Source organism: Lampetra fluviatilis, chromosome 40 (assembly GCF_964198595.1).
Source record: "Lampetra fluviatilis chromosome 40, kcLamFluv1.1, whole genome shotgun sequence".
Lineage (NCBI taxonomy): Eukaryota > Metazoa > Chordata > Hyperoartia > Petromyzontiformes > Petromyzontidae > Lampetra > Lampetra fluviatilis.
Window position 1 is genome coordinate 3,263,239 of NC_136314.1, and position 14,208 is coordinate 3,277,446.

Sequence of the window (14,208 nt, forward strand, 5' to 3'; positions counted from 1 at the left end):
AGCCTTCAACGTCGCGCGATGCGAGAGGTGGCGGCGGCTAGGGGGAGTCATTAGTCCAGCATGGGATTGACCATGACTCATGACGACTGTGGGGGTGGGTTAGACGGGTCAGACAGAGATCACTGTGTGTCCAAACATGGAGGTGCAAGCCTGTTGAAGGCAGGGGAGAAAGCGGGCTGCGGGTTCATTTCAGCGTTATACTCCGTAAGTGTAGAGCTCGTCCAGAGGAATAGATTGCCGTGTCGTTCACCTTCAACAGACATAAAATGATGTCGCAAGGCAGTTTACGCGAGAGCCGGGGGCTTATGGGACCCCGGGGTCCCGCCATCAGGTTCATATGGTCATATTGCGGTAAAGGTGCAGCCCGACAATTGCTTGTTTACACCACCGCTGGCAGAACGTCCTCCACTGATGGGAGTTTTGAAGGATCTCCTTTAGATATTTTTGTTTTTTACAACTTTATCCCATCACACGCGACCTGTGCACCTATTCACACTGCTGAGTGGACAGAGGTCCGTGTGGGGGGAGGGGAGGTTATTTAGAAACTTGCCTCATTGTTTCAACCGCGGTGCCAGCAGATTGAACCGGCCACCTTTGAAACGCAAGTTCCGGTGTGCGGACCATTACTCCGCTGCGGCAAAACAAGATCACCGCAATCCTAAAAGTGTGGCGGCTCTCTGTGGCGGCTTTTGGCTAACCATCGAACAGAGATGCTCTTCCTTCAAATCTTGGGAAGCCACTGGAGCTATGCACTTTTAAATCATCTCGATTGAAAACTCATTTGGTCATAACAGTTTTATTTTTGCGCTTAGTCCGTTGTCCTTCCAACCGCAACTCTGACGAGCGTGGTCGGCTACGTACGGTGCGAAAGAAGCTTCAACATGCTTACGAACGTACGTGACAAATGCTCCGCAGTCCGAACATACAGAGGCGCAACCCGGCGCCGGACAAAGGGGACATGGCTGCTGCCGCTGCCGTTGCCGTCAGCACGACGACATCAGCCGTGTCGGCAGGAGAACGCCGTGACTCGTGCCGCACGGACTCCGATTCTGAGACGGGGCCCGGGACGACCGCGGCGGCGGCGACGCCGACACCGCCGCCGCCGCGGGACGCGGCTCGCGAAGACGCGGACGACGAGAAGGCGAGCGCGCGCGGGAAGGACGACGCCAATCTGGACGAGGAGGAGGAGGATTCCTCCTCCGGCGCTGCCACCGCCACGGCCGCCACGGCCGGCGGCGCCCCGGGTGCTGGGCCGGGCGGCTTTGGGCCGGGGAAGATTCCGAACCGCGACAGCGGAATCGAGAGCCTGAGCTCGGCGTTCCCGGCAGACGATGCCGACAGCAGGGAAGGCGTCGACGACGTGAGGGATGACGATCGGGACTGCCAGGTGAGTGGCGAGCGGTTGACCCACAAAGGTGAAGATCACCCGTGTAAGCCTGTTACAACAGTCTGTTGGGGCAAGTGCTGCTAGCGAGCGTCTATGAAGGTCAGCACGGCAACACGAGGGGGTGGGTGGCCAGCACCACGCCCGGCCGCCTTTGTGTCCTCGATGTTTACGCATCGCACCGGGTGCTCTTTTGAGGCTGCAGCAACCTAGGGGAGGCCGAGGACTGGCTGAGATAATCGTCACTGGTGTTGGCCGTGAGCGGGAATCAAACTCGTGTCGCCGGGTTCGTAGCGCAGCGTAGCAAACCACTGCGCTCCCCACACAGACACATACAAAGACAAAGATCCCCCGTGTAGCCTTAACAGACTGTTGGGGCAAGTGCTGTTAGCGAGCACCTATGAAGGCCGGCACGGCACACGAGGGGGTGGGTGGCCAACACCACGCCCGGTCGCCTTTGTCTCCCGAGCGGCGATGTTTACACATCGCACTAGGTACTCGTTTTAGGCTGAGTCGACCTAGGGGAGGCCCGGAACCGGTTCAGATAATCGTCACTGGTGTTGGCCGTGAGCGGGAATCGAACTCAGGTCGCCAGGTTCATTGCGCAGCGCGCTAACCACTACACCCACCGCTCCCCAGACACATACACACACATCAAGTCGTGCGTATAATGATAGAGTAGTTTCGATTTACATGTGCGTTATGCACGATTGTCCTGGATAAACAAGTGTAATTATTATTGGACGTCACTTATCCGTGTATTGATCTGTAGCTCGCCAAAGGTATATATGAACGTCCTATTCGGCCCTCGGTTAGGAAAAGATTCCGCACTGCGAACATAAACCTTGTTACCGCTCGAGATGATACGTTTACCATAGGCGCGACATTCACCTGAATGGCAAAAAACACGTGTGATTGAATCAAATCATGATCTCGAATCATCGAATCGAAGGAGGCATTCATTGTCACATACCTAAATCACAAGCTTCTACACTTGCATATAATGATTGCTTTGACCTTTGACTCACCACCAGCGATACGTTAACTACCTCGCCTAGTATACAGGAGGTTGTGGGTTCAATCCTGACCCTGACTCTTGTATATTTTGGAGATTGCACGTTATCCCCGTGGTCGCGTGGATTTTTCTCAGGGTCCTCCGGTTTTTCCTTCCCACACTTAGAATCAACGTGCGATGAATGTCCACGCGACAATCCACATCATTGAGCCACCGTTTGCGGTGGCCAGGTCGCTTCTGAGAAAGAACTACGCAGAACAGTGGGCCTTACCAGGTTAAAAAAATACATATATTAATAGTTGATCATCCTGTCGGCTTCTTGCCAATTTGCCATGCAGTGTGGCGTGCGGTCGGAGGCCGTCGCGCCGGCGCCGGGAGAGACGGGCGGCGCTGCCGAGCGGCGGAAGTTGGCACGCGACAGCCGCAGGAGAGAGACGCTCGAGGAGTTTGAGAGCGACCTCGAGGAGGGGAGCAGCGACGACAACACGGAGCCGACGAGACACACGGCGCCCGAGCTCGGAGGAGACTCGCAAACGGCCGTGAGTTTGTGGGGGGGGATGGGTGGGGGGGGCGCGAGCAGTCACTCACAGCCGTAGGGGACTCGCCGGCTCGCTCGCTCGTTGCACGGCCCCCACCCGCTCGTTAACCGTCCTCGTTTCGTCGTCGCATTGGGACGGTCACCCAACAACTGCACCGCTAAACTCACGAGCTCACGCATCGCTGGGTTCGCTCCCGCACTCACCCGTCGATGTATAGTCCGTCGCACTCTGTACCTCGCACAGGGTACGGTGTACGAACAAAACAACAAAAAAACTCAATGTTTATAGCGGCGAGGACGTGTCAGCAAAATTGTCGCCTCTCTGAATTCGTGAAATTTTTCTGAAAGATGACGTCCAATATAAACCAATCGTCAGCCAAATTCCTGGTAGAATAATCTGAAAGTTGGGTTGCCCCACCGATTTATATTTAATGCCGTGTCTCCGTGACCTCTTTTTCCACTTAACAACAGCCACCATGGCTTCGCTGTGGTGAGCGTTCGCCGCTCGTTTTTGCAAGAGGTCCCACGGGGTTCGAATCCGGCGACTGCCCTGATTATTCCTCCGGTGTGTAACAACAACAATAATATGACCACTACTACTACTACCACAAACTACACGCCGTCTACTTCACAGTGGATGTTAAAGATCCCCTGACGTCATCTCGGAAGAGTGGACCATTCAGCGCTGGCGTCGTTGGTCCGAATTTGCCAATTTATAAAAAATCAGCACCACAAATTACTCCATTAGATATCATACAAGACGATCATTGCCCTTTCTACTGCCGGGTCGATCTTGCAAATGAGACTCTGTCCTGGTCTTTAGAAGTTTTCACCTCGTTAAACGAAATCAACTTGAAACTCGGCAGTACGTATGTATGTATGCATGTTGGACTTCTTTCGCGCCGTACGTAACCAACTGTGCGTTATCGGAGGTGCGGATGGCTAATGGGGCAGCAGACAAGAAACAAGCGGCATCTTTCTCCATCGTTTTTTTTCTTCTTTTTTCGTTGTCGTTTCCGTACTGAACACAAACCGAGGTCGGCGTTTAACCGTTGTGCTGCCCTGTGTGGTGGCCTTTCAGGAGCATCCCAAGGAGAAGTTGTACAAAATTGCTGATGAGCTTCTGCAGACCGAGAGGGCGTACGTCACGAGACTTCACCTCCTGGACAAGGTAACCACGTCTCTCTGTGTGGCTCTCAGCTCTCTCACTCGGACCACAAATGCGAAATGACTTATACATAACCAGTATAATATTTATATTGCGCGTTTAATCGAGGATCTCAAAGCGCTGTACAAAACACAGCAGGGAGACACTCAGCGTAAACAAATAAATCGTGAAACGAAAAAAATATTTTGATCGCAACAATAATTAAATAAATGCTCAATGCCATTTTCTGAATTGACTCATAGTTGAACAAAACAGAAGTATATAAATAGATATTAAGATGTGTTTGAAATATGTCCACAGACTCGTAGAGCTCGTGAGATCTCGTGGGAGAGAATTAAACTAAACTAAAACCAAACAAATTGTTTCATTTTACCAGGTAAGGCCCACTGAGCTATGTTGCTCTTTTTCCGAAGCGACCTGGCCACAAATGATAGCGCAACGAATTGGCTTATCATCGTGTGGAAATTTATAGCAGCCAAATACTCTAAACGCGTGTTGATTCAAAAATGTGGAGGGGAAAAAACCGAGGACCCGGAAAAAAATGCACGCGACCACGGGGAGAACATGCAAACTCCAAATATACAGCAGGTGTCAGGGTTGGGATAGAAGCTACGACCTCCTGTATACCAGGCGAGGTAGTTAACATCTTGCCACCATGGCACCCTTTGAGCCAATGCTCAGCGACTGTGCAAAAAACTAAATTACTGGCAAATTAAAATTAATAACAGGAGTTACATATATACACCGTCATGAAAAGGAAAGGAAAATCTTGACATTTCAACTGACCGGCCTTAATTTCCTCTATGAGTTTACTGAAGCAGCAGCTTGACAAATTCCGTTTGGTATTCATACAAGAATGTTAGCATATAGGCAGCATTTGCCTTTAAGCCTTTGGCCCAGAAGTGGCCGATCGATATCACCCAGGGCGTGCGCGAGGATTTTACCATGAGATCACATCAACGTGGCAGCAGTTTATGAGAAAAATATCGTTAACGAATTCCAGTTGTGTGTTCGATGGAGCATATTGGTTTGGAAACAAATTGTGAAACACACTATCTACGGAAGACGAAAATAAAATCGTAGTGTGTCTATACCAGTGATGTGCGGTGAGGTCAATGGCAGGGGAGGCACTGGCTTGTGTCAGAGCCAGATTCACACACTGAGGGGGGCGTGGCCTCACGGAGGGGGGCGTGGCCTCACTGAGGGGGGCGTGTTAGACACGTCTCCCTCAGTGAGGCAGATGTGATAGCTGCCTCCCCTGGTGCGTTTTCATTGCAGTTTCATGACGAGACATACGTGAAATAAGTTACCTGGAGTATGGAAGGCAAGGACATGTAATGAAGGGGTCTACAAACAAACTGAGATAGTAACAGGCACACGCTTATTGCCCGCGCTCCATCCAGTTACTGAGGGCTTGCGCAATCAGAGGGGAGGCTGAGCTCGTCGCTGCCTCACCTCTCGTCTCTTCCTCTATTTGCAGTGGGGCTCCGCAAATTTGGCGGTTTTTACTATAAAAATGATTGGAATCGTACAGAAATGACATTTAGAACACAGATTCAGTGGAAAGATCTTAATATTTATTTTATTTTATTATTCTTTTTTTTTACACTTTTCGTAACAGCTGTTTTCATTGGAGTATGACAGGCGAGGCTCTGCCTCCCCTGCCTCCCCTGACCGCACGTCTCTGCTCTATAGAACAGATGGCATATACAGTAGGCTTTTTTGCTGCCACGATGGCGTGTTGTTAACTACCTTTCCGGGTATACAGGTGGTCGTGGGTTTGATACCGGCACTGACCCCCTGTATATTCGGAGCTTGCATATTCTCCCCGTGGTCGCGTGGATTTTTCTCCGGGTCCTTCGATTCTTCCCTCCACACTTAGAAAATGCGTTGAAGAGTTATTTGGCTGCTATAGACTTCCACGTGACAAATCACTTTGTTGAGCTCTCATTTGTGGCCAGGTCACTTTTGAAAGATAAGTTCATACCTCAGTCGGCAATGTCTGGTAGGATGTGGATGGTTTAGTTGTATTTGCATTCGTTTGGGCGATGTGTTTACCCTTCTTATTCTTCGCACTGCTCTCGTGTGTCTTGTGTTGTTCGTTGTTGTAACATCCTTACCCGCCCCTTGCTGGACCTCTGTGAAAAATAGCTTCGTAGCTCATCGGTGACCGTGTGAGAGTGTGTGAGTGTGTGTGCACAGTAACGAAATATGCACTGGGGTTGGCCACCGGAGATCGTTGGCCAATGGGAAAGACCTCGAGCCAGATGCTGAGACGATTTGAGGGGGGGAGGAGACCTCGGAGTTCGGGTGTCGACCTCCCAACGATAGCGCAGGGAGCATGGGAAATATTTGTGAAGTCAAGGGAGCAAGCATCCACGCCCATCCCCCCACCCCCCTCGTGTCGAACGGCAAAGGCGGGACCACGTACGGGGGGACAGAGAGCTTGTGGCTCAACTCCCGATTCAAACGTTCGGTTTGGGTTTACCTCCCCCTCCGCTCCCTCTGCTCCCAAGCTCATTGTAGATGCAGGATCTGAGAGAGAAGGTCGTGTTCGGTGGGCGGCAATGACCGGTGGCACCGACGTCGTGAAATCCCATGAGTCAATGTGCAGCCGCGTCGCACCGTTGCTTGTCGCTGCGGGTTTGGAATAAGTCAGGTTTCGCGATCATAATTCTCTTGAAGGCAACATTCCCGAGCGCAGATTCGTTGGCGGAGCGTGCGACTCGGGTTTGCGAGGGCCTCTCTTGGCGATGCGGCGCAACAACTCAGCTGCGAGGGAATTATTGTTGCGCTTCGTCATCTCGTGGCAGCGACTCGAATTAAAAAGTAAAAGCGCGGCGGAGATCCGGTCACGGTTCTCCGACGCGTGTTTTCAAAACGTGATCTGCCGTTGGGCGCGAGAGCGTCCGCGGCTCGCGCCACGAAAGGTTCGACGCGTTCCCTGGAAAAGTGCCACGTAAAGCGAAAACCGCGTGGAGCGGAGACGGCTTCTCCGCAGTGAACGTGACGATAACGTTTGGCGAGACACGATGTACGCGCGAGCACGGGCAAAAAATTGTCTTCCCGAGTCGACTCGCGCACTAGTCGAGGGATAATTTATAATTTCACATCGAATCATATTCGTATAATGTTTCCCATTTCTCGTACGACGACGCAGTTGTTCGTGCGCTGATTTCTACTTGCTTAATCGCTGTCCTTTATTTTAGCGGGTATGTTTTTTGTCGTCTCGGTGGCACAGGTCTCTTGCAAATGAGGCTGTCCTGCTCTCCTTTCAGTCCCACCTGGTTCAACAAAATAAACTTGACCTCATGTCGACTTGCTTAGCTGGCAGGTGTTCATCGCCGTGGCGATGACCCCGAGGGTGCACTGCCGACGCTCGTCCCTGTCTCGCGAGCGGCTGTTTTGGCAAGCCATCGAACTAAGACGCTCACCTCGTCGCTCGCGCTTTCACATCGCGCTTCTGCGGCCGTCTGGAACGCTCTTCCTTCCAATATTAGGAAGGCACTGGAGCTTTGCACTTTCAAATAATCTCGATTGAATACACATTTCTTTACAACTGCTTTGTGTGTTTAGTTTGCTGTCCTTCCGCCGCATCTCCAGTTAGCGCGGCCGGCTACGTACGGTGCGAAAGAAAGTTCAACATACATACGTACATATGTGCGTCTCTCCATCGCGTGCCCTGCATGCGAGCAGGTCTTCTGCGCCCGACTGCTCGAGGAGTCTTGCATCAAGAGCGCCTTCCCGGCCGACGTGGTGACGGGCATCTTCTCAAACACCTCCACGATTCACTTGTTCCACCAGGAGTTCCTGCTGCCTGAGCTAGAGAAACGCATGCAGGAGTGGTGAGTCTACGCTCGCGTGCGGTCACGTTCCTTGCGTCTATCGCGATGCGCGGGGTGATGTAGGTGGATCCTGTTATCCGACGCAGTAGTGAGATGTTAACTACCTCACCTGGTACACAGGAGGTCGTGGGTTCGATCCCGACCCTGACGCCTGTGTATTTGGAATTTGCGTGTCCTCCCCATGGTCACGTATTTTTTTCCGGGTCCTCTGTTTTTTCCCTCCACATTTGGAAACATGCGTTTAGAGTATTTGGCTGCTATAAATTTACACGTGATAAGCCACTTCATTGAGCTATCATTTGGTGCCAAGTCGCTTCTGGAAAAGAGCTATATAGCTCAGTGACCCTGACCTGGTAAAATAAAGAAAAATAGTTTAGTCGTTTTTAAATGGTTTCATGTTTATTTTCACAGTTACCCCTGCTATCCGCATGGTTCTCCGTGGATATGTTAGGTACATACTTTAAACTTCTTTCGGCACCGTACGTAGCCAACCGTGTGGACAGACGCAGAAACGTGCTAATCGGAGGTGCAGATAGATGCAGAAAGGTAAAGGCGCAGTCCCGCAATTGCATGCTCACGACACTGCTGGCGGAAGGGCATCCGCTAGAGCAGGGGTCGGGAACCTTTTTGCCTGGGAGAGCCATAAAAGCCAAATATTTCTAAATATATTTCATTGAGAGCCATATAGTATTTTTAACGTATAATAAATTAAATATGTCTTACTTTTAATGCGACTTCTGGTGCTGCATGGTTTTGCTGATGGCCTTGTAGTCTGGTTCATACGTGGTGAGGTTGAGCTTCATGCAGGCGTGACCCCTGACATTTATCTTCAAAACTAATTTCTGTTTACTTTAAAATAACACGGTATTATTAAGCAATATCACAAGTATTTTAAAATCAGTTCCAAACTGATTTTTTTTCTTTTTTCAACTCAAAATTGTCTGGGAGCCATATGCCGTCACTGGAAGAGCCATATATGGCTCGCGAGCCATTGGTTCCCGACCGCTGCGCTAGAGGGAGCTCTAAAGTGCCCCTCTTGGTCCCCCTCCACCCTGCTGCTTGGACACCTTGGAAGAGGGTGAAGAGATGCAAGAAACTCACCCCGCATGTCAACTACCGTGCCAGGAGGTCGAATGAAACCGGCAAAAATCGTAGATTGTACGTCCCAAGCGTGCGACCATGGCGGCATTCCTGCTGTAATTAACAACACATCTTTTCTTTTGGTTGAAATGTGATCAATTGCCTTGCATCCCCCACAGTCTTATTTAATTTATTAATCTCTCCTTCCCCCAGTCTGCGTAATTAGTGAGAGGAGGGGGATTGCCCGCTGCGCCAATCCTCCTGACGGTGAACGTGGCTTCCATTGGCGGTGTGTAACACGCAGTTCTCTGCAGCTGCAGGAGGAGCAGTTTATAAATAAATGTCGAATCTGATGTCGTTTGTGCTCACGGAAGCGGGGCGTACAGATGGGATTTTGTAATTTGGGGTTAATCCGCATCAAGGCTTTGCTTGGCTTTTGTTTTTTTTTTGCGACACAAATAAAACCCAAATTACTTTGGAGGGAAAAACTAAATTACTGATCAGCGATTGGCACAGTGTTGCCTAAGTGGCTCTGGGGATTGGGAGGGGAATGATTTTGTCTGCTTAAACATTGCTTGCAAAGTTGTCCACAATGGAAATTCAGCCGCTCATCCTATGAAGATGTATATAGAGCCTATCACCGAGGTGCTTTACATTGATTGCAAAATGTACACAGGATGATAATGTTTTGAAATGAAGAATTGGGTTTTTGTGGTGAGGTTTTGTTGGCAACAGAACAAGAGGGATTGACAAGGAGGTGTCGGGAAGGCCTGGTCGTAGCTGGGCGGGGGGCGACAGAAAGCTGGAAGTGTTGAAAAGTAACGAGGCATCCATAATAGAGGTTTTTAGGTTAGATCGCGTAAATATGAATGTGTCATTAAAGCCGCCACCACCCGACACAGCTAATTAGTAAGGTTTGTCAAGTAATCAAAACGTGCCAATTCGTTACTAGTTCAGCACACCGGTTGTGTGTTGGAGAGTAAACCCGCGAGATTTATCATTCGAGTACAACGTTTCGCCAGAAATTAAACAATAGCATCATCAGGCGGACAACCAGAGTTGTGGAGAAATCCTCCTGCTTTGGTCTTAAATAGAGGGATTAATGTGACTTTGTCACTTGTGAGCCAATCCATGAGGCATCGGTCACATTGGGAATGGAGTCACGGCCACCAATTCCTCTCTGAGATATTGCAGCAGCAGCAGCAGCGGCTTTTGGCTGACCATCGAACAAAGACGGTCACCGCATCACGCGCTTCCAGATGTGCTTCCACGGCCGTCTGGAACGCTCTTTCTTACAATATTAGGAAGCCACTGAAGCTATGCACTTTTAAAATCTAGATTGAAAACTCATTTCTTGAGAATTGCTTTTTGCGTTTTCGTTTGTTGTCTTTCCCCGAGTAACCTCTGATTAGCACGATTGGCTACAAACGGTCCGTAATAAGTTCAATGTACATACGCACATGCATAGAAGGGCTTCCACCAGAGAACTCTATAGAAAGGCCCTCTGGGTGGTATTTACTCTTCCACACTGGCTGCACGTCATGGGGAGTACTCACACTTTACCCCACTGTGCGCGTCCTACCGATCGACTTAATTGTCGTGAACACCTTGACACTGCTGGGTGGATACAGGCGGCGGTGGGCGTGGAGATTTAAGAAACTCGCGCCATCGTTTCAGCTGCCGTGTCGGGAGTGAGAACTGAGCCGGCGTTTTCACCATGACAGCGTCTTGAAAATAAAATAGAGAATGTTTCTATATCCAAGGCAGGACTCCATCCGTGCGCATAATAAATAATTGCGAATGCCAGGTCAGATTTTCTCAATTCCACTCAAAGTGAGCAACGTGGCAGGCAATTCACCTCCACTCTCCGACCTGAGCCAGTGGTGGAGATTCCTCGTTCCTGTGACAGGGCCGGTCTCTACAAGGCACGTCCGTTTGTTTGGCCCTCCCCGTCTGCTGTACCAGGCACGAGAATCCCCGCATCGGAGATGTCCTGCAGAAGCTGGCTCCCTTCCTCAAGATGTATGGGGAGTACGTCAAGAACTTTGACCGAGCCATGGACCTGCTCAACACGTGGATGGAGAAGTCTTCTCCGTTCAAGGCCATCATCCAGGAGATACAGGTGCTGTATCATCATCGTCATCATGTATAAACGCTCGTTATTGATAAAATGTTGCGTTGTATTGTCACGATGATTGTTTATGCAAGGAAAGCCTCGCTGAGTTGCGTGATTCTTTTTCAGGACGGCCCTGCCAAAAGTTGTTGCATTCATTCACTCGATAAGATGTGGACAACAGCCGTAGAAGTGCTTCTTTGACTCTTTTGAAAAAATAAAAATAATCCAGGAAATACATTCCATACCGCATCAGTACCATGATAAAAGAATTGTCTTTTCGGACAAATTTTTTTTTTTTTACAAATCAACATCAGGCGAAGAGAGATTTGGCAGCGTATATAATAAATATGGAAGAAACAGGTAAAAAAATTATTAAGTTTGCAGCATCTGTTGAACACCCAACGGAGGGCCCGTCTGTTTAAATGTAGGGGAGCTCAAAGCGTGTGTTTGCTATTATTGCTGGCTTCCAAGAGCGTGCCAAGTCCGTCTGTTCTCTCGAGTGGGAAAATTATAATTAAAAAGAAACCAGATGAACTCCGTGAAGTGGCGCTTTCGGGGGTGGCTGCTTGGTTGGTGGTTCAGGCATCTATTTTCGGGAGATCCTCATGGTTGTCTGCCTTATGTGGAATGTTTCGGCCGATTCAAATGAATTTAGCACACCCCGCGCTTTTGTGTGGGAGCGTCCTGCGCGCGCGAGGGGAACCCGATTCGCCCCCACTGGGGGCGGGTGGGAGGGGAATTACTCAAAAAAAGTTCTGCACAGATGGAATCAAGAATTCACGACAGCGCTGATATCTCTTGGTCACCTCTCGAAGCCGTAGGTGAACGTGCACAAAAGCTTGTCTGGCCGAGTATTAAAACTTCTAGATTTGAAGCTTTCGTTACTGCAAGGATTCATTTTCTTAGGTTTTTTTCGGTAAAGTCACGTAGGTAAAAAATTTAAATTAATTAAACTTTTATTAATTTTAAGAATACGAGCATTAAAACCTCCGAGGAGCACGATTAGCACGGGTGGCTATGTAGGAGTTCAATGTACATACAAAACCTACACATTTGAGGAGGATATCAACAAGAGGCTCACACGCATGGGCTCACCCACCCCACTTCTCTTCACTGCCATCTCACCAGAGTGATGTGGAATTTCCACCTTGGGCTCAGAGCCATCAATGTTTGATGAATGCCAACTCCCCTGATTCTTTGTTGTGAAAACAAAAAAAGTGAAAGGTGCAACCCTGCAGTGTCTCGCTCACGCCACCGCTGACGGGAGGGCCTTCACCATAGGGATCTTTAGAGAGGCCCCCTCTAGAGCATTTGTGGCCAACCCATAACAGACAATGAGACAAAAAGCCAAAAAGTACCCATGAGTTCTGCACAGAGCCGAGTGTGTATATCTAAGTGTGTATATACTGACACTTTTTGGCACAGCACGGGAGACATTTAATTATTCTTTGCTACTGTGATAGCAGTGTGTTCTACGTCATGCCCCTTCGATAGAGCCACACGTGGTGGATTTAAAGAGCTCGGGAGATGCCGGTTGGGCCACCGCTGCTCTCGAGGGGTATTTTGCCCGAATGTTCCACGCTGGCCAAATGTCCCGGGAGAGGTGGACGTACCCACACTTTGCCCCACTACGGGGCAAACCCACCCACCGTGTGAATCGCCGCAAACCACACCGAGCCAATAATCATTATTTGCATTCGTTAATTTACTTTCCCCCTCCCCCCCGCCGCCACGCCCCCACCTTGAATGAAACAGAAGCGGGACATCTGCCACAACCTGACGCTGCAGCACCACATGCTGGAGCCGGTGCAGAGGATCCCGCGGTACGAGCTGCTGCTGCGCGACTACCTCAAGCGGCTGCCCGAGGACGCGGTCGATCGCAAGGACGCGGAGAGTGAGCGACGCACGTCTCGCCTTTGGTCCCGGCGCGCGTCCTGCGCGAATCTGCGCACGTTTTTGCTCGCAGCACACGTGTGCGTGCGGCATCGTGTCGCGTGTTTGTTTTTTGCGCAAACCCAGATCATTATCATCATCATGATCCACGGGCAGATAGCCCGTAGGTGTCCAACGCACATTTCGTCATTTGTTTCCACTTTCCTCTGTCTTGTGACAAAGTAGCGCCACTTATTTCTGGCACCCGTCTCTCATGTCGCGCGGCGGCACTTTCCAAATGGTCAAAGTAATTTTCTACGCAAACGAGCATTGACCCTCGGAGGCATGATTAGCTGAATCGGCACCCAACCGGGGGATTTAATACTCGCGCCCTTTCTGATGGCGAGCCGCTTGCTTGACCGCTCACGGAGAGTTGCACGCGAAAGGCGGAGGGAGACTCGTTGTAAATAAAAACAGGAGTTGGCTGAGTGGCTTAGAGGCTAATCCTATGCCAGGGCACCGAGCCAGCCACCACTGAGATTTTGGCTTCAAATCTGGGCTTTGCAGTCACCCATGGTGAACGCGGGTTTTTCACGTGTGACGAGTTCATGGTCTCAGCTGGTTCACCGATGACCGCACGAAGGGACGCGTCGTCATATTTATAGTTGCGTGTTTTAACGCAATCCTCCTCTGCAAAGTAAAATATTGAGTTCGTTTGACACGCGGCGAAACACAGTTTTGTCCGCTGGGAGTACAAACGGTGTTATAAAGAGGCCTATTTGAAGCGACTTCAGAACTAGTTCTGGGATACCGTGTTCTCAGGATGCTCACCGCTCACCATGATGTCAATAGCACGACTGCGAATTAATTTGGGAATGGATTAAACAAAATGAAGTGATTCCACAGCGGCACAAGATTGACCAGGGAATTAAAAATGAACTTTTTTTTTCATTTGGAAGCAGTGCAAATAATGAGAATGAGTGTAATAGCACAGTGTACATTGAGAGAAGACAGGTCACTATGCTTGAAATCAACGAGGAATCAATTCACGTGATGGGGTTAAAGGACGCGACCAGCGCAAGTAGGTCAACTTAGCCTGAAAAGATCCCCTGGTGCAGTGTTGTGGTAAACGTCATATTTGAGGAGGCAAAAGAGGTCAGGATTGTGTGCATGGTCCTGGCCCTACCACG

At 49.9% G+C, this 14,208-nt stretch overlaps 1 protein-coding gene across 4 annotated transcripts in view; it reads left to right on the forward strand.

The window, feature by feature from the left end:
• The window catches only part of LOC144946120 (FYVE, RhoGEF and PH domain-containing protein 1-like), a 121,980-nt gene that overhangs the window by 85,246 nt on the left and 22,526 nt on the right, over nt 1-14,208 (forward strand). For all 4 annotated transcript variants that reach the window (XM_078874875.1, XM_078874876.1, XM_078874877.1 and 1 more), the window contains 6 exons: nt 916-1,387; nt 2,738-2,938; nt 4,019-4,108; nt 7,802-7,950; nt 10,996-11,152; nt 12,902-13,040. In XM_078874875.1, the coding sequence (XP_078731001.1) occupies nt 916-1,387; nt 2,738-2,938; nt 4,019-4,108; nt 7,802-7,950; nt 10,996-11,152; nt 12,902-13,040 (1,208 nt within the window). The remainder of the gene's footprint in view (nt 1-915; nt 1,388-2,737; nt 2,939-4,018; nt 4,109-7,801; nt 7,951-10,995; nt 11,153-12,901; nt 13,041-14,208) is intronic.